The sequence below is a fragment of the Aquarana catesbeiana genome, linkage group LG04 (assembly GCF_042186555.1).
Source record: "Aquarana catesbeiana isolate 2022-GZ linkage group LG04, ASM4218655v1, whole genome shotgun sequence".
Taxonomy (NCBI): Eukaryota; Metazoa; Chordata; class Amphibia; order Anura; family Ranidae; genus Aquarana; species Aquarana catesbeiana.
In genome coordinates this window covers 610,533,771-610,561,309 of record NC_133327.1, presented here as the reverse complement: position 1 = coordinate 610,561,309, position 27,539 = coordinate 610,533,771, and the positions used below count along the sequence as shown (strand labels likewise).

Genomic DNA, 27,539 nt, shown 5'->3' with positions numbered 1-27,539 from the left:
GTAACTGGGATTGTGATGTGATGGATGTGCACTTTGAGCTACTCAAACTTAGTAAACTCAATAAAATAACATCCTAAAAAAAAAAAAATTAAAAAAAAAAACAAAAATGAAAATGTCTACAGAACAGGCTTATGTGACAGTTGATGTGGTCTGGCCCAAAACTCCAACATAGCAAAACTGAAGCCTTCTCTGCCTAGCATTAGAGCTCATTGATTTTATAGACAACAATTTTACAGGTGAAATCTAAGCTAAACAAATGTTGTTTAAGTGCAAGAGGCATATGTATTGATATTTGAATATTGGTTCCTTTGTGCATTTGTTTAGATCACTGCAGCATTCCAGTTTTGTGGCTGGAGTTCAGCTTTACTGAACAATTCCATGCAGCAAGTGAAACCAATTAGTGTACTACAACTATTATCCAGCATAAACAGCAACAGTGTTAAAATCAGAATGTTTGCTAATTTTATCCAGGCATTATTGTGGTTCCCAGTCTTCCCAAGTTCTGTCAGTGATCTGAAAACCCCTGCTTATTATGGAGGAGAGCTATTCCAACACACCTACATCTAAAGCATGGACTCTTCAAATCCTATAAAATGTCAATCAGTTGATCTTGAATTTGAAACTAAATGGAAGACTAAGACAGATATATAAAGCGTCCATTTCTGATTTCCCCATATGAAAATTACATATACAATGGTGCCCTTTGTATTTCTCTTAGTATAGGTATTCTTAAATAGTTTGCACCCTTTGCCAGTCTAGTAATCATAAAACCTAATTTGTTAAAGGGTACATAAAACCCCAACAATGAACTTCTTTTATTTGCTCACTTTAGAAAAACTACTTTTAACCTGCCAGAAATCAAGTGAGCTGATGACTTGACGCTGTCTGCCTCTGCTGCACTCTTATGCCGCGTACACACGATCCGACATTCCGACAACAAAATCCTGGATTTATTTCTGACGGATGTTGGCTCAAACTTGTCTTGCATACACACGGTCGCACAAATGTTGTCGGAAATTCCGAACGTCAAGAACGCAGTGACGTACAACACGTACGACGAGCAGAGAAAAATTAAAGTTCAATAGCCAGTGCGGATCTTCTGCTTGATTCCGAGCATGCATGGAATTTTGTGTGTTGGAATTGTGTACACACGATCAGAATTTCCGACAACAGATTTTGTTGTCGGAAAATTTGAGAACCAGCTCTCAAATTTTTGTTGTTGGAAATTCCGACAACAAAATGTCTGATGGAGCCTACACACAGTCTGAATTTCCGACAACAAGCTCACATTGAACATTTGTTGTCAGAAATTCAGATTGTGTGTACGCGGCATTACAGTTACATAGCAAGGTTAAAAAAAAAAAAAAAATTCCATGGAGTTCAACCAATAATAGAAAACCTCAGTAAACAGATCCCTATACCAAAAGCTGTTCCAGGGGAAGGGAAAAAAAAAGAGAAGCGCTGAGGACTACAGACCCCCCCACCCCGTTATCAGAAGAGAAGGGGGGGCATGTTCTGTAGTCCCAACACACCTCCTGTCCTAAGGGTGACGACACTGCTACTTCATAGAAACAGTACAGTGAGTGAACATTGTCACCCTAGAACACAAAGGGTGTTGCTGGCAGAATCACCGGTTGAAAACAAAGGATTTAAATGCACTGTAACCATAAATTATAAAATTCTTAATGCCTTACCTTTACAGAGAAAACTATTCCTCCTTTGGGCTTAAAGGAGTTAAAGAGTGCAAGTAGGTCTTTAGCCTTCAGCCTGTCCCAGTCCATATTGCACACAGCCAGCCTTCTGGTTATCTATTGCATTGAATAAAAATATAGATATTAAATACAGTAGACACAAGATGTCAACCAACAGATCAAATGTAACACTGCTAGGTGATCCTGCTAACAGAAGCAAAATTACTGTACTCCATGACAATTAACCAGGGAAATAGCGGATTATAATTCCTCTTTCCATAGGCTAGTATTTTATCTTCAGTGCTTTCCAAAGAACAACAATCCATTCACATCTCCAAAAGGAGCTTACTATCTGATGTCCCTACCATCATTGTACATAGGAGCACATACTTGGAATAATTTGAGTGAAAGCCTCATAAACTATTTGTATGTTTTTGGATTTGAGAAAAAAAGTACTCATAGGAAAACCACACAAGTATGAAAAAAATCAGAATCCAGCTCCATGCAAATAGGGTCCTTGGTGGGAACAGAACCCAGGACACAGTGCTACAAGGTAAGAGAGTGCCAAACCACAGGTTGCAGGAAAGAAATTAGCTTAGTTCCCCATCAACACAGACAGTGTTCCATGATTTGTTTATAGTGTGCCTCTCAGGCTCGATCACTATGGGGAATAGTGTGGGTAATGCTGCATCCTCATGAATAAGCTCCGAAGGGCGGAGTGAAACGTATTGGGGGCGTGGCCTGGTGGGAGCCCAGGCTGAGGTGGTCTCTCTCATACCACCATAGGACTTTGTGGATGTGCGGCACCAGGGATCTTTCCACTCTTCCTTCCAGTGAACACAGTCAGTGCTGATGAGGGAGTCCCTCCTGCCAGGCAATAGTCTTCTCCTGGCGTGGGAAGCTGTCCCTGCTGGGAGAAGACAGTGAATATCACTAGCGGCTATAGCAGCCACTATCGATAATCGCAAGAGAATCCAGCAGGCTGGTTGTACCCAAAATGATCGATCAACTTGGTACATTCAGCCTGCCCATTAACGGTTCAAATCTCGGCTGGTTCCTGCTAAACTGCACTTTAAGAGGTGACAGTATTATAATAAAAAAGTAACAAGCTTAGGTGCTTCTCCTGCCGCAAGTAATACCATTGGGATCAGGTGCCATGAGTGTGAAGTCATCAATCTCTACTGAGACTGGAAAATACAAAATTATTCCTTGTGATTTAAAAATATAAGCAATGGGAGAAAATCATAAAATTACAGCAAACTGATTGTCAGACAATTTGTTCATGTGTGTATATTCAAATGCTCCAGTAGCTATTTTTCTACACATTTTTTAAAAGTATTGAATAGAATACGGAAGGATTAAAACCCCTTCCTGAGATACAACAGGAAATCTTGGTTAAGTGACGCTAGTCCCTTTCTAAGGCCCCTTTCACACTGGGGCGGTGGGTGCGTCGGCTGTAAAGCGCCGCTAAAAATATAAATTTTGCTGCGCTATTCGGCCGGGGGCTTTCACATTGGAGAGACAGCAGCGGCTCTTTCAGGGCGCTTTGCAGGTGCTATTTTTAGCGCTGTAGGGCCTGCAAAGCGCCCCAGTGTGAAAGGGGTCTGGGACAGTTGTTACCAGCAGCCACCATTGGAAAATTTGCCCTCATCTTTCGTTCCGGTAACAACTGTAACATTTTGGATTACTCATTACTTACTGTTTCAATCACAATTGTTGTCAGGACAAATTGAAATAGTGAATCTTCCCAATGGGGACATAGACAGAAATAAAAACTAAACAGAGGTCCTAATCCTTCCCCACTTCATACAAAAATAAAATAAAAATCTTAGCTATAGGTAAACTCTGATACTCTGTAGTTTGATTTAAATTGGATAAAGACCTTTGCTTCAATGGTCTCATCCCTCACTGGCATCCTCTCCTGTGTGCCAGTTTACAGCCAGCTTCACTGGCCGACACCGGATGACATCACTCCTGGGCATGTGCAGCATTCAGTTATCCTGACATACAGAGACAGTGCTGCTGGTGTTAGCTGAGCTGCGCATATGCAGATCAGATTACATACAGAAGAAAGTGAGTAGGGGTATTAAAGTTTATTTTATTGCAGAAAAGACATGCAATTAAGAGCCTGCCTGCTCACCGTTTGTGACAGTGGAACTTTAGTTCCGCTTTAAGTCTCCCGTAGCCTTGGAAAGTATAGGATTAGACAAATAAGGCAATCTTTTCACAGAGTAACAGCGCGTCATGTGTCGTATACCTGGTCTCCCCGAGGTGCATCTTTATCCATTTCTCTCCAGTCATGTTCAATTTCTGTATCCTTATTTGCTGTGTCAGCCATATCATCATCATCATCCTCATCTTCAGAACTTGTTTCAATGTTCCCTTTCCCTCTGGCCAAATCTGGACCACTGTCACTATCCTCTTCCTCCCCTGAGCTAGCATCATCCTCTTCAGAGTCGTCACCTCGTGAATCATCCTCCTCGTCATCTTCTTCACTCTCCTCATCTTCCTCATTGTTCAGGTCAACGTCACTCATCTCAGAATCCTCTTCACCAGAATAAATTTCATTTTTGTTGTCCTCATCACTCTCAACATCAAGTCCTGCAAACCAAGTATTAAAAAAAAAAAACAAAAAAACATGGGTAACAGATCAAGCCACACAAACTCATATGATCATTTAACAGTATGTAAACCCAACATTTGATAGTTCTGTAATGTGCCTGCTGTACCATGTGCTTGTATGAAAAAGTATCCTGTTCTCTTTGTATTGCTTCCTTTGTGTGACATGCTTGGTGTGCCTGCCAGACCCTGTGCTTTGCTATAAAAAAAACTGACCACATTAAGCAGAACACACAATGGTCAGTTCTCTAGCTATGCTGGGAACTCGGCCTTCTTTCCTCCAATGATCAGACTTATACTGACCGCCCCCCCCCCCCTCCCACAGCCTTTCACTGGCAGATCAGTGTACTGCTGTTTCTCATCCCCTAGCTCTTATGCAGCCGAGAACAGAGAGTATGAGATCACTTATAAAAAAGGCATGTATAATGATTTTTTTATATCTATACACAAATGTTCTGCCTTTCATTTCTATTGTAAACTGAATGGGTTGTTTTACAAGGTGATTGTAAACTATCACTTTAAAGTATATATAAACCCAGCCACTAAAATCTCATATTAATTTTCATGTTAATGCCCAACTCAAAACTGGAGCACTGGGGTGCCAGACCCGTCTAGAGCGGGAAAGATTGGCAGATCATGTAAGTAGCTCTCTGCTTTCCTCTCCGCTAGAATAAATGAGCAGTTTACTCATGCAGTGTGGGCACAGCCCCAAGGCACGGGGGAAAAAAAATTCCCGGCGTTCAGCTTTAATGCAATCATAAAATTAATTTTTAATATTTAAACCTGCAATCATTAAAAAACAATCTGGTGATTCTGCTATGAATGCAGACATTTTCTGTTATAGGGTGACAACACGCTTCCCCTATCTCCCAATTGTTCCTATGTGTGTACCCCTTTCACATGTTCTCCAAATGAAGACTACAAGTGGTCACATGTACACACTGCACAGACATGGCCCACTTTTGTCACCATCAGCAAATCATCCCTGAGAAATGCAATGCAGACAGTCACTGGAGTGCATTTATACATTGTCTACAAAAAGACAGCAGGAGATCAGCAGCACTGATATAAAACAAAGAATAAAAAGAAGTGAAAACAGCATAGAAAATTGTAAAGAACATTCCCCTAATCTATTCTAGACTGATGATCCTTTCCCATTATATTGCTGTGTTGATCAACTGCAAAACCATAACTGTCCATCGGATCCACAAACTGAGGTTGTCAAGCACATTGACACATGCAACGAAAATAAACACAAAAATTAGAAAAATGATTCATATTTATAACAAAAAATGTCAAAAGCCTAAAAATATGGAGTATGCACTAACCTGAATGATAAAATCAATAGCACAAATAGTTAACTTTGCTTTGGATACATGTCTATCAACAATTGTAACTGTACATCGTTTCTTGGGTCTTGCCTGCTTCTTCAGAACACCCAAAAAACATGTAGACATAGGGGATTTGTTACAATTATGCATACCATGTATGGTGGATATTTTTTGATTTGTATGTTACATCCTTAATGCCACCCTATATTTGATGTAGTTACAATTGTTGGTAGAGATGTATCCAAAACAAAGTCAACAATTGTGGCATTGATTTTACCCCTCAGGGTAGTGTATACAGGGCCGCCAATAGGGGAGTACACCGGGCCTCCTGTAGGGGGCCCAGGCACACAGAGAGGCCCGGACAGCAGGGGGAATCGGTGCAGCGGGACGAGAGAACAATTACAGAACAATGTATTGTGTCTAAACCTCCAGCAGCTGAAAGCCGGTTCCTCCCCCTCTACCCCCGGCCAGCATTCAGCTGCTGGAGGAAGAGGCAAAGATATAGTGCATCCTTCTGTAATTGCCCTCCCCTCCCGCTGCACCAATCCCCCTCCCTGTGCTGCCCACGCCTGATTCCCCGTGTACCCTGGCCTCCCCTCGTCCCCAGGCAGCGCCGCCGGCTGCCCCCTCCCGCTGACTGCTACAGGCAGAGGGAGAGTGGGAGAAAGAGCTGTTCATTGATCTTAAGTGCAACTGAGGCTACAGAGAAAGGAACCGAAGAATCTCTATCCTCAATTCCTTTTTCTGTCTCAAAAGGTGAGATGTTATGGGTCTGTTTAGCCCCCTAATATTTCATCCAACCCAACCCAACCCCCCCCCCCCCCCCAACGTTGTAGAAAAAAAATTAAATTGTAAAACAATAATAAAAATACAATTTTTAAAAGTGTAATAAAACATTTTTTGAAATTTTTTTTTACAAATTGAATTTTTGTAAATCTGTGGGGTAGGTCAGGTAGGCTGTACATGGCCCCATGATTTCTGATGGCAACCCCCGAGTGTATACTCCCTATTTTTTAGATTTTGACATTTTTGTAATAAACATTATTCATTTTTCTACTTTTGTTTTCCTTTTTTCAATTAATGTATTGATATACTTGACAACCTCAATTTGTGGAAAGGGAACTGGCTCCATAGAAAAATGAAGCTGTCATAATAAAGAGTGCTTTAGCAGACTAAATTTTATTCAGTTTGGATTCTCATAACAACCATTACTTAAAAAGTCTGCCTTCCCACACACACCATTTTTAGCATGAATCGAAATGTAAATACCTTTTTCTTTTGCAATACAATTTTTTCTACTACTTCTGTAATCATGTGACTGCAAAGCCCTGGCTTCTTATTGCAAATGTACAACCAACGAGGGCGAATTCCATAGAAGCCAGAGCGTTGTGGTCACACACATGCACAGAAAAACATGGGGGAAAATGGAAAAATTTCTATTCAGGTTAATGCACAAAATGTATGCAGGGCAATGGAAAGGCAGCATTTTAAAGTAGTTTTATTGTTTAGCTATTCCTTTTACTTTAAATCCAGACAAACTAGGATTCAATGTTATGCTTCTAAAGTTAGAGCTGAACTTTTTTTTTTACTGGTAACCAATAAGTAACTGTAATGAGGTGTATGACACATCCCGGATTACAGATCAGCTCTCGCTATAATTCCAGCGCTGCAGCAGGAGAGCTGTGCTTCTCCTACATAGCAGTCAAAGAAGGAACAGAAGTCCCAGGAGCCGCACTTCACACAAATCCTATTTTCTTCTTGTCCTATTTGGGCATTTCCCAAAATCCGGGATCCTTCATGACTAGGCTAAACCGCTGGTCAGTTGTGAGCTCTTTCTTTGCTGACTTTTTTGCTACATATTAGAATAACAGACGACTAAGCCGATATATTTTTTTCCACAGAGCTTCACGATTCCCATGACGAAGCCCTTTGGGCGGGGCGAAACATGTCAGGGTCGTGGCCTGCATGGAGTCTAGGCTAAGTCCATTCTTTACATAAGGATTTTGTGTGAAGTGCGGCTCCTGGGACTCCTTTTTCATTAACTTTTTTGGAACTAAAACAAGCTCTTTCCCTGCCTGCACTCCCAGCCATTGTCAGCATATAATGACCAACTAGAGCCTGAAGTGGCACCCTCTATTTCTTTGTATTGGGTCTCCTACACAGCAAAGCCAGAGGTGTAACAAACTATACTATCTGGCATCAGGCAAACTTTAAACGGGTGGCATATACTTCACTACGGTTAACTATTTGTTACCAGCACATTGGAGGAAAAAAAAAAAAAAGAGAAGAGGAGTTCTGCTTTAGGGCTTGTTCACGTGTCAATTTCTGCAAGGGCACACAGAAAACAATTGATTCTATGAACCCTGTAATACAGGCAACCGCCACAGAGAAATACTATGATGAAAAATGCCACATGTCGCACCGATCTGCAGCTCTGGAGCTCTCTGTCACTTTGAGTGGCAGCACATATACAGTGGGTATAGAAAAGTATCACACTCCCTTTAAAATAATCATATTGTTACTTTGCAGCCTGAAATGAAGACAGACACATGGTTTGTTTTATCAAGCTATATTTACTCTTGGAAAAAGGACTTGTAAACTCAATCAGGTGTAGCCAACAACCCTCTCAATGGCACACAAAGCCATTTGGCTTTCAGCTGTGATCATTTTAATTAGCGCAGCATGAAAATAACTTTCCTGGAGCATTTCAGTCCCTGGTAGTGCAACTGAAGCAAACAATCAAACTGTGTGTGGCAAGGCACTATCAAAAGATCTCTGAGATAAAGTTGTGGCCGACACAAGTCAGCAGATGGATACAATTTTTTTTTAAAGGCTTTATCAATGCCTAGAAGCACAGTGAAGTGGAAGGTATTTAGTACAACACAGACCCTCCCTGGATCAGGACATCGCTCCAAACTGGATGGAAGAGCCAGGAGGAAACTGGTCAGAAAGGCTATCAAGAGGCCTACAGCAACTCTGAAGCAGTTGCAGGAATTGATGACAAAGAGTGTGCATGTGACAATATCAAAAATTCTCCACAAATGTGGCTTGTATGGGAGGGTTGCAAGAAAAAAAGCCACTCATCAGGAAAGGCCACATGCAGTCACGGCTGAGCTTTGCCAAAATGCACCTTGAAGATTCTGAAGCCACATGGAAAAGGGTGTTTTGGTCAGATGAGGTTAAAATTGAATTATTTGGCCTCAACACCAAACAATATGTCTGGCGGAAATCCAATACAGCTCACGATCCACATAACACCATTCCTACAATAAAGCATGGAGGTGGTAATATCCTGTTATGGGGTTGTTTCTCTGCAGCAGGGACTGGAGCACTTGTCAGGATAGAAGGAAAAATGATGGGGCAAAATACCATCAAATTCAAGAGGAAAATCTGCTGCCCTCTGCCAGAAAGTTGTCAATGGGAAGAAGGTTTACGTTTCAACATGACAATGACCCAAAGCACAGAGCAAAAATGACCACACATGGCCCAGACTTAAACCCCACTGAAAATCTGTGGAATTACTTGAAGACTGCAGTCCACAAATGGTCACCATCAAATGTAAGTGAACTTGAGCAGTTCTACAAAGAGTGGGCAAATATTGCAAAGTCTAGATGTGCAACGTTAGTAAAGACATATCCCAACAGACTAAATGCTGTAACTGAAGCAAAAGGTTGTTTAACAAAACTGCTCAACACTGACCTAAGGGGGTGATCCTTTTTCCAACTCTGCGATTCTGTTTTTTAATAATGCTGGATAGAACAAAAACCTATCGGTCTTAATTTCAGTCTGCAAAGCGACACAATGTGATTATTTTAAAGGAGGGTGATTTTTTTTCTTTTTTTTTTCAAATATAGGTTTATTCAAACGCAGGAAGGCCAAGGGTGATTCTTTTCTATACCTACTGTAAACAAATGAAATCACTGTTTAAAAAAAAAAAAGTAACCCTGCTCCAAGTTTATTCAGCACAGACAGCAGGTCACATAGGAAGCTAGGGTGAACCTGCCCTCAATGTTAGTAGTGCATTGTATGGATTTGATTCTGAAAGCACAATAGTATTGGTTGCTGCTAGAGCTGCACAATTAATCGTTACAAAATCGCGATCTCAATTCACCACCTCTGACAATCTCTCCTGCAGATTTTGCTGATTCTTTCATATAACAAGTGGAGAGACTTTATCTGCTCACTCAGCTGTCAAAAGAAAGCATCCAGGCAGCCTGCCAAGTCTTTAACTTGAAACATTGTAACTAAGCTTCCTTCTTAGATCAAAGGGATAGAACTATGTAAATAAATAATCCAGGCAGTCTGCCAAGTTTTCAACAACATGTAAATGCAGGAAGTTTAACCACTTAAAGTCTAAATCTTTTTCTGACACTTGTTTCCTAAGTTAAAATCAATATTTTTTGCTAGAAAATTACTTGGAACCCCCAAATATTATATATATTTTAAAATGGCAATTGCTGCAATATTTTATGTCACACTGTATTTGCCCAGCGGTCTTTCAAATGCAATTTTTTGGGAAAAAATACACTTCAATAAAAAAAAAAAAAAAAAAAAAAAAAAAAAAAGATTCTGCGAGAATTGTGAGAGAATCGAGATCTATCACTCTAAAAAAATCGTGATTCTCATTTTAGCCAGAATCGTGCAGCTCTAGTTGCTGCCAGTTTGAACTGCAGTGTGGGCTCTGGCTACCTGCACAAAGCACTCTCACATGAGGCCGACTACTGCAAGAGACAGTGGGGGGTTTATTTAAACCTGGTGAGGGCAAAATTTGGTGCAGCTGCGCATTGTAGCCAGTTTCTAACTTCAGCTTGTTCAATTACGATTTGACAAAAAAATAAAAAATAAAAACACCTGAAAGCTGATTGGTTTCTATGCAGAGCTGCAACAGATTTTGCACTCTCCAGATTTAGTAAATTCCACCAGTGAAACAAAGCTGCTGTCATTACAGATGTATAAAATATACCTGATTCTTCAGATTCCTCCTGTTCCATCTCTTTAACAGATTTCTTGGCCGGTGCAATATTCATTATTGTTTTCTTTTCGGTCTCAAGGCATTCAGGTTTTTTCTTGTTTTTTCCTTCACATAACTTATTCTCTTTGACTATTTTACTGCCAACACGGTTACCTGGCTCACTGTTTGCCTTAACTTTTTTCTTTTCATTCTGGCCTTTTTCAGACGTCTTGCTGGGTTGCGCACTGGGTTTCTGTTTTAGCTTAGCCTTTTGTTTCCCTTTCTTGGACTCGGCTTCTTCTTCAGAAGATTCTCCATCACTCGAATCAGAGAGATCGTAGAAGCGCTTTAAGTCCTCTTTGGTATTGTGGTTTATAGGCCGTCCTCGTTTATCCACTGTATAGTTTACACTGAACCTTTTGTCATGGAACATCGATCGAAAGCGCTTGTCGATTTTTATTTTCTTCTCCTTTTCGGGCATCTCCCAAAATCTGGGATCCTTCGTGACCCGGCTGAACCGCTGGTCAATTGCGAGCTCTTTCTTTGATGACATTTTGACAAATATTAGAACAGACGACTAAGCTAATAATTTCTTCTTCCCACAGACCTTCAAATGATAAAAGACAAAACAAAAATACAAATAGCTTTAATAAATAAGACATATATTAGTGCAGAAAAATACCCGCTTGCCAACCGCATTACTTAGATGTACAGTGGCAGAGCACTACCTATCTGTGCCAGATCCCATACCTAGTACGTGATCTGGCACTTCCGGGTAGGGGGCGCGTGCCACTGGTGACACAGCACAAGTCGATCAGCTGGTGCCGGCCAATGGATGTCCACCAACACCCGCTGATCAGTGAGGAGAGAGACAGGACAGAGCTCTGCCTATGTAAACAAGGCAGAGCTCTGTCCTGTCAGCGATAGATTTTGATTCCCTGCAAAGGGGAATAAAATCCACCACATCCCTTAGCAAAACCACAAAATAGTACACACAAAAAAAATACAAGTTAGGCACACAGGTAACCCTTTGATCACCCTAGATTAGTGCAGTGAATGTGTATATTTTTTTGCACTGATCACTGTATTAGTGTCACTGGTTCCCACAAAGTGTCAAAAGTGTCAGAATGTCTGCAGCAATATCGCAGTCCCGCTATAAGTCGCTGATCGCCATTACTAATGCAAAAAAAAAAAAAAGAAAAAAAAAAAAAAAGAAAAACTCCAGTATACAGTGGGGACGGAAAGTATTCAGACCCCCTTAAATTTTTAAATGTTTTACTCTTTGTTATATTGCAGCCATTTGCTAAAATCATTTCTTCCCTCATTAATGTACACACAGCAGCCCATATTGACAGAAAAACACAGAATTGTTGACATTTTTGCAAGTTTATTAAAAAAAGAAAATGAGAGCAAATGAGAATCATGAGGTCAAAGGAACTGCCTGAAGAGCTCAGAGACAGAATTGTGGAAAGGCACAGATCTGGCTAAGGTTACAAAAAAATTTCTGCTGCAATTAAGGTTCCTAAGAGCACAGTGGCCTCCATAATCCTTAAATGGAGGACATTTGGGACGACCAGAACCCTTCCTAGAGCTGGCCGTGTGGCCAAACTGAGCTATCGGGGGAGAAGAGCCTTGGTGAGAGAGGTAAAAAAGATCACTGTGGCTGAGCTCTAGAGATGCAATCGGGAGTTGGGAGAAAGTTGTAGAATGTCAACCATCACTGCAGCCCTCAACCAGTCTGGGCTTTATGGCAGAATGGCCCGACGGAAGCCTCTCCTCAGTGCAAGACACTGTACTGTACCTGTACGGTTTAGGAGATATTCGCCATATACACTTGCGCTGACATCATTGGCGCATGCGCACTGAAGAAAGGGCACAATCTATAGTGCCCATGCCGTAACCCTTGGCTCCCACGCCATACACGGGAGTGACGTCATGCGACTCCGGCCGCCTCGCTGATAATAGCCTTCTTGATCCCCTTCAGTCTGGATTTCGTCCTCAACACTCCACAGAAACTGCTCTCCTAAACTAACAAACGATCTACTAACAGCCAAAACCAATCGACACTATTCTGTACTCCTACTCCTGGACCTCTCTGCTGCCTTTGATACGGATGACCACCCCATCCTCCTCAAAAAAACTCCACACCTTTGGTCTCCGTGACTGTACTCTTCACTGATTCTCTACCTACTTATCCAACTGCACCTTCCTACAACTCTACTTCCTCTTCCTTTCTCGGTTGGGGTCCCCCAAGGTTATGTTCTTGGACCTCTTCTATTTTCAATCTACACCTCCTCCCTGGGTCAGCTGATAGCATCCCATGGCTTCCAATACCATCTCTATGGTGACGACACCCAAATCTATTTCTCTACCCTTCAGCTCGCTCCCTCTGTCTCCTCACGTATCACTAAATTACTATCAGATATATCAGTCTGGATGTCACACCACTTCCTCAAACTCAATCTATCCAAAACCGAGCTTATAATTTTTCCTCCCCATATGCCCCTTCCCCTGATCTCTCGGTTAAAATCAATGGCACAACTAAAAGCCCATCCCCACATGCCAAGGTTCTAGGTGTAGTCCTGGACTCGGAACTTTCCTTCAAGCACCACGTCCAATCACTGTCCAAATCCTGCCGCCTCAACCTCCGCAACATCTCCAAAATAGGCCCCTTTTTAACCAATGACATAACAAAGCTCTTAATTCACTCGCTGGTCATCTCTCGCCTTGACTACTGCAACTCCGTTCTCATTGGTTTACCTCTACATAGTCTATCATCTCTTCAATCCATCATGAATGCTGCTGCCAGACTCATCCACCTTACCAATCCCTCTGTCTCTGCTACCCCTCTCTGTCAATCTCTCCACTGGCTTCCGGTCAGCCAAAAAATTAAATTCAAAACACTAACAACTAGGGCTGCAACTAACGAATATTTTCATAATAGATTAATCGGCTGATTATTGTTTCGATTAATCGGATAAAATAAAAAAAATAAAAATTTGTTTATTTAAAATAATAATGACAAAACGGAGTGTTGCACTCAAACTCCATCACAACATAACTATTAAAGTAAATTCCTCATTCATTACTGACAAAGCAGTGAGCCTCGGTTCACACTGGGACGACTTGTCAGGCGACCTAGGTCGCCTGACAAGTAGCGTCCCGTTCAGTACAATGGAACCGTTCTAATCGGAGCGACGCAAGTCGCTCCGACTTAGAAAAAGGTTCCTGTACAACTTTGGGGGCGACTTGCATAGACTTCTATACAGAAGTCGTTTTGCAAGTCGCTCCGGCAGTCGTGTGCAAGTCGCCTCGGTGAGGCGACCTGCAAGTCGTGCCGCCTCTGGTGTGAACCGAGGCTTAGGGGGCTGGCCCTGAATGGGACAGGGGACCGTACTGGAGGGTTGGAGGGAGTTAGCTAGTTTGGAGACCAAGAGTTAGAGGGAGTAGGTTGGGAGGGAGTTTGGAAGAGAGGCATGTGGGAGAGGAACCGGACCAGAGGGGGTTGCAATAGAAAGGGAGTTTGGTTGGACAAAGAACCAGACCCAAAAAGGGGGGAGTGGGCTGGGGCAAGGGAGCGGACCATAGCGGGCTGGAGGAACCAGACTGGAGTGTGGGAAGGAGTGGTGGCGGCTCCAGACCAGAGTGTGGGTGGGAGAGGTCTGTGTATTCCTCAAACTGACACCAATGATGGGGCACTATTCCCCCCCAGGAACACCAATGATGGGGCACTATTCCCCCCCAGGAACACCAATGATGGGGCACTATCTGCCCCCCCCCAGGAACACCAATGATGGGGCACTATTCCCCCTCAGGAACACAAATGATGGGGCACTATTCCCCCCCCAGGAACACCAATGATGGGGCACTATTCCCCCTCCCAGGAACACCAATGATGGGGCACTATCCCCCCCCAGGAACACCAATGGTGGGGCACTACTCCCCTCCCCCAGGAACACCAATGGTGGGGCACTATTCCCCTCCCCCAGGAACACCAATGATGGGGCACTATTCCCGCCCCCCCCGGAACACCAATGATGGGGCACTATCCCCCCCCCCCAGGAACATCAATGATGGGGCACCATTCCCCCTCCAGGAACACCAATGATGGGGCACTATTCCCCCTCCAGGAACACCAATGATGGGGCACTATCCCCCCCCCCCCAGGAACACCAATGATGGGGCACTATTCTCCTCCCATAAATACCAAGATGAATGCTTTGCCAGGTTCACTATATTTTAAAAGCAAGCTGCTACCTTATCGCAGCTCAGCGCTCACGTGACCGGCTGCTTCTCTCCTGCCTCTCTTCTCGCTCGAGGCAGCAAAGCGAGCGTGGCTGAGAATACCGCGCTGACGTCAGCAGAGAGGAGGAGAGAGGCGTACGTGCCTGGTCACATGAGAGCTGCTACGAGATGTATACAGCGGCGCTGGCTTTTTACACAGGGGATTGTAACACTCAGCTGCACTGAAAGGCAGGGAAGATGGTGTGTGCCGTTCGCAGACCAACTAATCGATAATGAAAATAGTTGCCAACGATTTTCATTATTGATTATTATCGATTTTATCGATTAATCGTCTCAGCCCTACTAACAACTACGTACAAAGCCATCCACAATTTAGCCCCCAGCTACATCACTAGCTTAGTCTCTAAATACCAACCTACTCGTTCTCTTCGTTCCTCTCAAGACCTTCTACTCTCTAGCTCCCTCATCACCTCCTCCCATGCTCGTCTCCAGAACTTTTCCAAAGCCTCTCCAATCCTATGGAATGCCCCAATCTGTCCACTTATCTCCTACTCTATTAGCTTTTAGACGATCCCTAAAAACCCTTCTCTTTAGAGAAGCCTCCCCTACCCACACCTGGTTTTTAAATTTTCTTCATCAGCTCATCCCCCACAGTTATTACCTTTTGTTTCCACTTGACCCTCCCCTCTAGATTGTAAGCTCTAACGAGCAGGGCCCTCTGATCCCTCCTATATTGGTTTGTATTGTAAGTGTACTGTCTGCCCTAATGTTGTAAAGCACTGCGCAAACTGTTGGTGCTATATAAATCCTGCTTAATAATAATTAATAATGATAACAGAGCTGGAGTCCTAGGCCCCGGAAGGAAGAGGGGTTGAAGATGGACGCAGCCACACAGCGGTGACACTGCGGGCTACTTCTGCAGGTAAGTGGCACATAATGGGCTAGTATGTTATGCACACTAGCCCATTATGTTTTTACTTTGCAGGGAACAAAGAGGACGTAAAACCCATCAGGGTTTACTTCCTCTTTAAGTAGCTATAGACGCTATACTGTAATGTCAGTGATCAGCGACTTATAGTGGGACTGTGATAGAGTGGCAGGCAATCTGGCACCAGACACTAGCTGGGAGTGTCACTAACATCGCTAGTGACACTAATACAATGATCATTGATAATACTGTACACTGAACTAATGACACTGGCTGGGAAGGGGTTAAAGTGATTGTAAATTCATTTTTTTTCCTATAAAAATAACAAACATATTATACTTACCTCCTCTGTGCAGTGGATTTGCATAGAGCAGCCCGGATCCTTCTCTTCTTGGGTCCTTCTTCTGTGATCCTGGCTCCTCCTCCTGTTCAATGCCCCCACAGCAAGCAGTTTGCTATGGGGGCACCCGAGCCGAGTCACAGCTCCCTGTGTCCATTCAGACATGGGGATCCGGCCCCGCCCACTATATCCTGTGATTGGCTAGCTGACTTTGATTGACAGCAGCGGCAGCCAGTAGCACCACTGCTGTGTCTCAGCCAATCAGGAGGGAGTATCTGGACGGCTGAGACACCGCTGGACAGAGAGGGACCTCAGGTAAGTATTAAGGGGGCTGAGTGGGGCAGCTGCACACAGAAGGCTTTTTATCTTAATGCATAGTATGTATTAAGATAAAAAACCTTCTGCCTTTACAACTCCTTTAACATCTAGGGGTTAACCGTGTGCCTAATAATGTATCATGTGTGCTGCTTTTGCTTTACTATCTGGCTGTCAAGAGTTTAGTTGTATTAAAAGCACAACCCACCTTTCTGACCATGTTACACCCACATTTAGGGTGGTCACATTCTCCAGTCTCCACCCCCACTTACCTCGCAAGCACTACTCCTTGCACACACATAATTTGCTTTTAATTTAGCATTACTCCACCATTCAGTCACAGGATCTGTGAATGCAAAGACTACAAGTCCCATATGCCACTGCACTCATAAAACTCAGTGAAGCACAAGTGCGGTGATATCACAACATTTGCAATCCATTGTGTCCTTCCCCTAGGGCAGGAGTATGAAATTAGCAGACCTCCAGCTGTTGCAGAACTATAAGTGCCATGAGGCGTATCAAGACTCTGACAGCCACAAGCATGACACCCAGAGGCAGAGGTATGATGGGACTTGTAGTTTTGCAACAGCTGGAGGTCCGCTAATTGCATATCTTTGATCTAGGTCTATAATGGTAGGTCAGTACCTCAATACGGACCAGGGCCTGGGATGGAAACAATGCTGGAGCCTATGCATTGCACCCGTGGTGTACTGATTGCGCATGCTATGCTCTGTGGGCTCCAATGGAAAAATGTAATGAGTGCACATTTTTTATTTTATTGATAGAGTGCATTTAATAAAGCAGAATTCCAGGAATTTAGTTACTTTGTAAAAACTACAGGCATACCATGAGTTCAAGAAAAACAGAAGATAGAAGGCGCGCACACCTAGTGCATTACCAGAGATAATTTAATAATAAGAATTTTTGTATAAAAATAGGTACTCACAAAATGCAACTGACAAAAGGCCATAAACACAGTGTATGGACATGCACAGAACACGGGGTACAGCTACCGCGTTTCAGGGGCGCACCCCCTTCCTCAGAGCTAGGCCTTGTAGTTCCTTTCGGATTACCCCATCTGAGGAAGGCAGCATCCACCTAGTTTTGGGATACCATATATACCTTTCACACCGCCATTTTATCTGACATCTGTTACTCCTCACCTTGGAAGACCTAATAGTGCTGGAAGTGACTTTTTTGTATCTATACCAGGGGTCTTCAAACTACGGCCCTCCAGTTGTTCAAGAACTACAATTCCCATCATGCCTAGCCAGGGGCATCGGGAGGGGGTGGCTAGATGTGGCTGAACCCCCGAATGTGCCCGCGAAAAGCCCCGAGCCTCAGGCATGCAGTTTTTCATTATAAGCCCCGAGCGGCGAGCGCCAGGACCGATCTGATCCCAAGCGCCGCCGAATTTGGCCGAGTGCCATAGCAGGTCCCGCCTTCTGGAGCCTGCAACGCCTATTATGGACGTCCCCCTGGTCCAATGCTGGGACCGCGGGACGTGTGACGTCCATCATAGGCGCTGCAGGCTCCAGAAGGCGGGAATTACAATGCGGCTGTTGCGCCACTGTGAGATCCCCGCTCAGCGCTCGGGCGGACCGCTCTCCTCCTCGGCTCCTCCTCCTCTGACTGACTGTCTGACTGCCTGGCTGGCTGCTGTGACACCGCACACCACGGCTGAGCTGAGGTAAGTCAGACAGTGTATGTAAATGTCAGTGTATGTAGGTCAGTGTAGGTAAATGTCAGTGTAGGTAGGTCACTACGGTCAGTGTAGGTAGGTCACTACGGTCAGTGTAGGTAGGTCAGTGTAGGTAGTTCACTACCGTCAGTGTAGGTAGGTCAGGTAGGTCATGGCCCAGCCAAAAAAAAAGGCCTGCATCACGTGTACACCCCCCCCCCCCCATTTCCGGCCTTGGACTTCGGGCTGAATCCCCTGGTCTTTTTGCCACCTAGCAACTCCCCTGTGCCTAGCCATGTCTGTGAATGTTATGCCCTGTACACACGATCGGACATTCCGACAACAAAATCCATGGATCTTTTCCGACGGATGTTGGCTCAAACTTGTCTTGCATACACACGGTCATCAAAGTTGTCAGAAAATCCGATCGTTCTGAACGCGGTGACGTAAAACACGTACGTCGGGACTATAAACGGGGCAGTAGCCAATAGCTTTCGTCTCTTAATTTATTTTGAGCATGCGTGGAACTTCGTGCGTTGGAATTGTCCACACACGGTCGGAATTTACGCAAACGGAGTTTGTTGTCGGAAAATTTTATATCCTGCTCTCAAATAAGGATGAGCTCCGGCGTGTTCATACGCTGCACGTGCCGAGTCCACCAGGAAGTCCGCAAGGCGCAGCGCTAATCACAAGCAGTGAGACATTTCCCGATCTCTGCAGGCGCACATCTGGAAATGTCACACTGCTTGTGATTAGCGCTGCGCCTTGCGGACTTCCTGGCAGGCTCGGCACGTGCAGCATGCGAACACGCCGGAGCTCATCCTTACTCTCAAACTTTGCGTGTCGGAAATTCCGATGGAAAAAGTCCGAAGGAGCACACACACGGTCGGAATTTCCGACAACACAATCCGATCGCACATATTCTGTCGGAAAGTCCGACCGTGTGTACGGGGCATTAAGGTTTTACAATGCCTCATGGGATGTGTAGTTCTGCAACAGCTGGAGGGTCGTAGTTTGAGGATCCCTGATCTATACCATGAGTTCAATCCAATGAGGAGCCTGCCGCCTCCTAGACTTTTTTTGTATTATTCACATCTGAGGTTTGGCTGCTCTCCAGGAAGATACATTTTACAGCTCCAATGCTTCTCACTCTGCTCTCTGTTCCTTCAAGAGCAGAGTCTCCGGAACTATCCACAACCGGCTACAATGGACTGCAAGTCCCAGAATTCCCTGCACCAGTGTGTGTTTTCTAGCGCACTTTATATATAAGAAGTCCGGATTCTCACCTCTCCCCGCACCGCTTCCTCCTATACCTAGATATAGGCAGCAGAACCGACCATGTGTTTATCTCCCACAATGCCCCGCTCTGACCTCTCACCCCGGCTACGGAGGCCGCCTGTGACCACACCCCTTCACTGCGAGTGTCTGTCTGTCTGTGTCCTTGTCTGCGGGGAGAGATGTCCTCGTTCATCACATCACACTGAGACTCAGCCGGACACCGACCTGTGTGTACTTCTCTCTACATACTATACATACATGATGTGTCACTGATCTCTATACATACATGTGTCACTGATCTTCTCTCTATACATACATGTATCACTGCTCTCTATACATACATGTGTCACTGCTCTCTATACATACATGTATCACTGATCTTTAGACATACATATTGTGTCACTGATTTATTCTCTTTACATGTGTCACTCACTGATGTCTATACATACATGTGTTACTGATCTCTATACGTACATACATGTATCACTGATCTTCTCTTTATACATACACGTGTCACTGATCTCTATACATACATAAATCATTGATCTTCTCTCTATATATACATGTATCACTGCTCTCTATGCATACATGCATCACTGCTCTCTAGACATACATGCATCACTGCTCTCTAGACATACATGCATCACTGCTCTCTAGACATACATGCATCACTGCTCTCTAGACATACATGCATCACTGCTCTCTAGACATACATGCATCACTGCTCTCTAGACATACATGTATCACTGCTCTCTAGACATACATATTGTGTCATTGATTTATTCTCTTTACATGTGTCACTCACTGATGTCTATACATGCATGTGTTACTGATCTCTATACATACATGTATCTCTGATCTTCTCTTTATACATACACGTGTCACTGATCTCTATACACACATGTCACCGACCTCATCTTTATACATATATCACTGATCTTTATACACAGATGTATCACTGATCTTTATACATACATAGTTACGTTGAAAAAAGACACAAGTCCATCTAGTTAAAAAAAAATATATATATATACAATCCCATATACACAATCCTATAGCCACAGTTGATGCAGAGGAAATTGAAAACCCCAGCAAAGTATGATCCAATTTGCTACAGCAGGGGAAAAAATTCCTTCCTGATCCCTCAAGAGGCAATCTGATATTCCCTGGATCAACTTTACCTATAAATGTCAATACCCAGTTATATTGTGTACATTTAGGATTTAGGACATGTATCACTGATCTCTATTAAGCATGAGCTCCGGCGTGTTCGCAAACAGCATGCGCAGAGCCCACCAGGAAGTTGGCACTGCGGATCACTAATCACAGGCAGTGAGACATTTCCCGATCTCTGCAGCCGCACATCAGGACAATGTCTCACTGCCTGTGATTAGCGATGTGCAGTGCCGACTTCCTGGCAGGCTCTGCACATGCTGTTTGCGAACACGCCTGAGCTCATGCTTAATCTCTATACATACATTTATCACTGATCTTCTTTATATATTCTACATACATGTATGGCTGAGCTTTTCCTTCAGCTCTATAGATCACAAAGCTCATAGCTAGTGAGCTCTTTACAAACGCATATTACTAAGTTATGTTCTAGACTGAATATAGTTGGATTGCTGAGCAGTTCCTTTCTGTGAGTGTGTGTCTATATATATATATATATATATATATATATATATATATATATATACATATATATTTTTTTTTTCCTAGGGCATTTTGGAGGGTGGATTATCTGGAATCCCTGTGTGACGGCACATAGTAATACAAGCAGGACAGTATGCAAGGTGTGTGTACATTGTATGATAAGTTGTGACAGAAGAGGAGGAAGCCAGCTTTGCCACCCGATTGATCATGGCCCCAGGCACAGTGGCGGGACTCCTACTCTGCAAGCGCTGCTCCCTTCTTCTTTCCAGAGGCGCCCATAGAGGGTTTGGTGCCAGCAGATGGCACAGCTCTAATCCTAACTTAGTACACAGTCACTATATGACTGTGAGAGCGGCGACCACCTCCAGGACAGAGAGCGTCTTCAATGTGTTTGACAGAAGTATGAAAAGGAAGCAGAAGAATTGGGCAGCATTGCGAGATAACACTCAGGAATACGACTACCTCAAGGAAGAAGTAAGTACCACCTTTCTGTCCCGTCTGCAGCTCTTTCTTCTAAAAATAGAGATGTTATCAATTGTTGATCATCTACAGCAGTGGTCTCCAAACTGCAGCCCGGCCAGATGCGGCCCTTTGCTTGCTTTTATCTGGCCCTTGAGGCATTATTTTGTTTACTGATGCAAATAATATGGCATAATATCCCCCACTGACAACAATGAAGGGGCGCAATTCCTCGCACTGACACTAATGAACGGGCACACGTCCTACCGATGACAACGATGGGTGCAATTCCTCCCACTGACACCGGTGATGGCGCACAATTCCTCCCACTGACACCGGTGATGGCACACAATTCCTCCCACTGACACCGGTGATGGCGCACAATTCCTCCCACTGACACCGGTGATGGCGCACAATTCCTCCCACTGACACCGGTGATGGCGCACAATTCCTCCCACTGACACCGGTGATGGCGCACAATTCCTCCCACTGACACCGGTGATGGCACACAATTCCTCCCACTGACACCGGTGATGGCACACAATTCCTCCCACTGACACCGGTGATGGCACACAATTCCTCCCACTGACACCGGTGATGGAGCACAATTCCTCCCACTGACACCGGTGATGGAGCACAATTCCTCCCACTGACACCGGTGATGGAGCACAATTCCTCCCACTGACACCGGTGATGGAGCACAATTCCTCCCACTGACACCAAAGATGTGGCATTGTTTTTCCCACTGATGTCAGGACCTTTTCTACTTCCGAAGGTCACAGTTCGGCCCCCCTAAAGTCTAAAGGACAGTAAACTGGCCCTTTGTTTAGAAAGTTTGGAGACCCCTGATCTACAAGTTTTGTTAGGCTCTGGCAGCCATAGTTGCCCAGGCCAGCTTAATTTTCTCTTCTGAATGAATACTTTTAAGCTTTGCGCACATAATGAGAATATCAGACGAATGATTGTCCATTTTTTTTTTTTGCATGCTAGCCTAATATGGAAAATGAAAAGGTTACGAAAATTCTCATACAACAGAATACAACTTTGGAAGTGATGTAATGTGTTGTATTGTATTCTGTCGTTTCCAAGCATGTGTGGTCTTAGACCCCTTTCACACTTGGACGTTTTTCAGGCGCTTTAGCGTTAAAAAAAGCGCCTGAAAAAAGCCTCATCTGCAATCCCAATATGAAAGCCCGAGTGCTTTCACACTGGGGCGCTGCGCTGGCAGGGCGTCAAAAAAAGTCCTGCAAGCAGCTTCTTTGCACTGCTTTCGTGTTTTTGCCACCGGCTGGGTGCGCCAATGGACCGAGCCCTTTCACACTGCCAGTGCCCGAAAAGTGCCTGAAAAACACCCCAGTGTGAAAGGGGTCTGAAGCGGCGCTTTACCAGCGTTTTTCGGGTGCTGGCAGTGTGAAAGGGCTCGGGCTTTCACATTGGGATTGCAGATGAAGCTTTTTTTAACGCTAAAGCGCCTGAAAAATGCCCCAGTGTGAAAGGGGCTTAGTCTTCCAAATTGTTCTCAGACTAAGGCCCCTTTCACACTGGGGCGGTTTGCAGGCGTTATTGCGCTAAAAATAGCGCCTGCAAACCGCCCCTAAACAGCCTCCGCTGTTTGTTCAGTGTGAAAGCCCGAGGGCTTTCACACTGAAGCGGTGCGCTGGCAGGAGAAGAAAAAATCTCCTGTCAGCCGCTTCTTTGGAGCGGTGAAGGAGCGGTGTATTCACCGCTCCTAAACCGCTCCTGCCCATTGAAATCAATGGGACAGCGCGGTAATACCGCGGCTATAGCCGCGCTATACGAGGGGTTTTAACCCTTTTTCGACCACCAGCGGGGGGTTAAAACCGCACCGCTAGCGGCCGAATACCGCGGTAAAACAGCGCCAAAAATAGCGCTGTTTTATCACCACTGCCCCAGTGTGAACGGGGCCTAATATTGTACTGATTATCGTACTTTCTGGTATTGTATAAGAAACATTTCCGTGTTTGTCATTTTGAATAATTTTGCATGAACTGTCGTGATCGGCTCTCGAAAGCCGTGTACTAACAACCAGATCATCAGACAATCGATTCGAAGTATTTTTCGTCTGATTTTCTGATCGTTTGTACTAGGCTTTAGAGTATTTTCTCATCTTATAGAATATTCGTAGGGTAGCTTCCCTTCCCTTCAATCCCCTTTGTTTAAATGGTCGGAGGGTATTTTCTTTTCTTATCAGATGGTCTAGGGCAGTGATGGCGAACCTTGGCACCCCAGATGTTTTGTAACTACATTTCCCATGATGCTCATGTATTGTGCAGTGTAGTTGAGCATCATGGGAAATGTAGTTCCAAAACATTTGGGGTGCCTAGGTTCGCCATCGCTGGTCTATGGTATGGGTCTCCAATTTTTCTAAAAAAAAAAAAAAAAAAAAAAAAAAAAGGACCAATATACTATACTTGTAAACCCCCCTGAGATATTTTTACATATAGGTAAGCCTATAATAAGGCTTACCTATATGTACTGAAAATATCTCCTAAACGTGCGCCGTTTAGGAGATACTTACCTTGTAGTGCGCCGATGATGTCATCGGCGCATGCGCAGTTAAGAAACGGACCTCCGTGACGTTTCTTCCCCAGCTTGTGTTTTGACTGGCGGCTCCCGCACAGGAGTGATGTCACATGGCTCCCGCCAGTCACAGAGCCAGAGTCCGCCGCCTTGGAAGGAAGAGGGGTGAAGATGGATGCTTCAACCACAGCAGGGACATTGCGGGCTTCGTTTGCAGGTAAGTACCACACAATGGGCTAGTATGTGATGCTTTTACTTTGCAGGGGAATAAAGAGGAAGTAAAACCCATCAGGGTTTACTTCCTCTTTAAGACTTTGGGGGGCCGGGTTTTGGCCAGTGGGGGTAGAAAATTTCCTGGTGTCACTAACAACACCCCATCATTGGTGTCAGTGAGAGGAATAGTGCCCATCTCTGGTATCAGTGACAAGAATAGTGCCATATTATTGGTGTCAGTGGGAGGAATAGTTCCTCATTGTTGGAGTCAGTGGAAGGAATAGTTCCTCATTGTTGGTGTCAGTGGAAGGAATAGTTCCTCATTGTTGGTGTCAGTGGGAGGAATAGTTCCTCATTGTTGGTGTCAGTGGGAGGAATAGTTCCTCATTGTTGGAGTCAGTGGAAGGAATAGTTCCTCATTGTTGGTGTCAGTGGGAGGAATAGTTCCTCATTGTTGGTGTCAGTGGCAGGAATAGTTCCTCATTGTTGGTGTCAGTGGAAGGAATAGTTCCTCATTGTTGGTGTCAGCGGGAGGAATAGTGCCTCATTGTTGGTGTCAGTGGGAGGAATAGTGCCTCATCGTATGTGTCAGTGGGAGGAATAAAGTCCCACTGTTGGTGTCAGTGGCAGGAATTATGCCCCATTGTTAATTGTTAGTGGGAGGAATAGTGCCCCAAGGGCTGAATAAAGGCAAGCAAAGGGCCGCAGTTTGGAAACCACTGGTTTTAAGGTATTTATTGTCTTTTCCAATTGAATATTCTTTTAGGGTATTTTCTCTTCTGATAGAACATTCATAGGATAGCTTCTCTTCTAATGAAATAGTCTTCACTTATTTTCCCTTCTGATCGAATGGTCTTGGGGTATTAGCTATTCCAGTGGTATGGTATTCTCTTCTGGTTGAATATTCTCAGGGTATTTTCTCATCTGAATAAATGTTCTTATGGTAGTTTCTCTTCTTATTGAATGATCCTTGGGTTTACTCTTCTGATTAAATGTTCTTAGGGTAGTTTCTCTTCTGTTCAAATATTTATGGGATATTTTCCTTTCTGATTGAATAGTCTTAGGATATCTTCTCTTCAAGTCCAATCTTGTTAGGGTCAAAGGCGTGCCTAGAACCTTCAGGGCCCCTGGTGCAAGAAACTATGAAGGGCCTCCCTGACCGCCAGCTGGGGCCCTTCCTCCTGGTCCGGGGTTCTTCCCACTGATCCCGGGGCCTTTTACTTTTGTCGCAGGGCCCTTTAGTATGGTCTCTCACATGTTCTGCAATGGGCCCCCTCCCTGCCATCTTGTGACCCCCCCCCCCCACGATGGCAGAACACCTGAGCCAGGTTGCAAGTGTGAACTTTGCGACCATGGTAGTTCCGCCACTGGTGGCAGTAGGACTGTAAATGGTGTTAGTCAGTAATGCAGTGGACTATATCAGTAGGGCAGTGGACTGGGTCAATGGTTTTTGTTTTTGTTATTTTATATATTTTTTGTATTATGTTCTACCATTTTATTTATTTATTTATTTATTTATTTATTTTTTACAGTGTTATTCTTTATTGTTTTTTACAATTTTTTAGGAGCTCTGTTGGGGATCCAAACAGACCTCTGATGTTCCACATTTGAGACAGAGAAAGGAGATTTAGGACACAGGGCTCACTCTCCATCTCTGTTGTCTCAGCTGCACAGAATGAATGGACAGGAAAAGCTCTGTACAGAGTTTCCTTTTCATTCACAAACTGAAGCAGAGTGAACACAGTTTACTGTGCTTCAGTTATGAATAGACAAAAGAGCGAATGGTACTGATCACTCACTGTGTTCATTTAAAAAAAGGAAGGTACCGGCCCTTTCCCCCGCTCCCCATCCTGAAAGCATCCCTCGAGCAGCTGATGGGGGGGTACCAGGGGAGCACACAGGGGCCCGGACGCAGCAGAAAGCAAGTAACCTGCATAAGAGGGGCGGCATATAGAAATAATGATACCATCCATTTTCCTCCTGCAGTTGCTGAATGCTGGCGGGAGGGAGAGGAAGAGAAGCTGGCTTTCAGCAGCTGCAGGAAGAAAACGGAGGGTATGGGTTCCTCTATATGCTGCCCCTCCTGTCCAGGTGTGTGAACCGAATATGACTGCGGAGCCACATTAGCCCCCTGATGCATGGGGCCGGATTACAACTGCGACCCCCTAAGACCCCCATAGTTACGCCCCTGATTAGGGTAATTTCTCTTCTCTCTTCTGTTCAATTGTTACATTCTCCCTGCAAAAGACAACTTAAAGTGATATTAAAAGTTAAAGTTTTTTTTTTTCGTTAAAAAAAAAAGACATTATATTTCCTGCTCTACAATGACATTGCATAGAGCAGTCCCCTACCTTTTCTTTTGGCAGTCCACATGAGTGCTGTCCGTTTTTGCTTTCTTGGGGTACTTGTGTGGGCACACTCCTGAGCCAGACTGTGTTCGTCCATACACTCCGCCTGCACAGCTGCGCCATTCGTTCACAGCAATCTGTGAATGAAGAAACTACAAGCTCTGTTTTCCACCGCAGCAGACAGCTTGTAGTTCTCAATGGACTTATAAGTGCCCTTGTAGTCCATTCACACTCCCTCCAGTTTTCTAAAGGAAAGCCCATACGAAGGTACAGGCACAAAGCTGGAGGGGGAGTCTACAGGAGCCTGATATTGCACCTGCCTCAATACTTTGCTGGCTCCTATAGAAAAAATAAAAATAAATGAACATTTTTTTTTTTTTTTTGCAAAAATACACTATATTACCAAAAGTTTGGGATGCCTGCCTTTACACAAACATTTGGGGGGGGGGGGGGTCACAATCGCATCCCTGTCTTAGTCCATAGGGTTCAATATTGAGTTGGCACACCATCAGTTATAACAGCTTCAACTCTTCTGGGAAGGCTGTCCACAAGGTTTAGGAGTGTCTATGGCAATGTTGGACCATTCTTCCAGAAGCGCATTTGGTCCAAATCATTTGGTGGAGGGGGGATTATGGGGTTGTTTTTCAGGGGTTGGGCTTGGCCTCTTAGTTCCAGTGAAGGGAATTCTTAAGGTGTCAGCATACCAAGACATTTTGGACAATTTTGTGGGAACAGTTTGGGGATGGCCCCTTCCTGCTCCAACATGACTGCGCACCAGTGCACAAAAAGCAATGTCCATAGAGACATGAATGTGCGAGTTTGAGGTGGAGGAACTTGACTGGCGTGCACAGAGTCCTGATCTCAACGCAATAGAACACCTTTGGGATGAATGAAAGAGAAGACTGTGAGCCAGGCCTTCTCATCCACATCAGTGCCTGACCTC

At 44.4% G+C, this 27,539-nt stretch overlaps 2 protein-coding genes across 3 annotated transcripts in view; one reads left to right on the top strand and one right to left on the bottom strand.

Moving 5' to 3' along the window:
* The window catches only part of ESF1 (ESF1 nucleolar pre-rRNA processing protein homolog), a 104,698-nt gene extending 85,192 nt beyond the window's left edge, over positions 1-19,506 (bottom strand). The window contains exons 1-4 of the mRNA XM_073628251.1: positions 19,388-19,506; positions 10,605-11,199; positions 3,949-4,292; positions 1,695-1,808 (exon numbers count right to left, since the gene is read on the bottom strand). Of these exons, the coding sequence (XP_073484352.1) occupies positions 1,695-1,808; positions 3,949-4,292; positions 10,605-11,145 (999 nt within the window). The 5' untranslated portion in view covers positions 11,146-11,199; positions 19,388-19,506. The remainder of the gene's footprint in view (positions 1-1,694; positions 1,809-3,948; positions 4,293-10,604; positions 11,200-19,387) is intronic.
* NDUFAF5 (NADH:ubiquinone oxidoreductase complex assembly factor 5) overlaps positions 19,471-27,539 on the top strand; it is a 74,659-nt gene continuing 66,590 nt past the window's right edge. The window contains exons 1-2 of one of the 2 annotated variants that reach the window (XM_073628252.1): positions 19,471-19,606; positions 21,102-21,509. In XM_073628252.1, coding sequence (XP_073484353.1) covers positions 21,243-21,509 — 267 coding nt within the window. In that variant the 5' untranslated portion in view covers positions 19,471-19,606; positions 21,102-21,242. The remainder of the gene's footprint in view (positions 19,607-21,101; positions 21,510-27,539) is intronic. The other variant, XM_073628254.1, reaches the window with a different exon arrangement.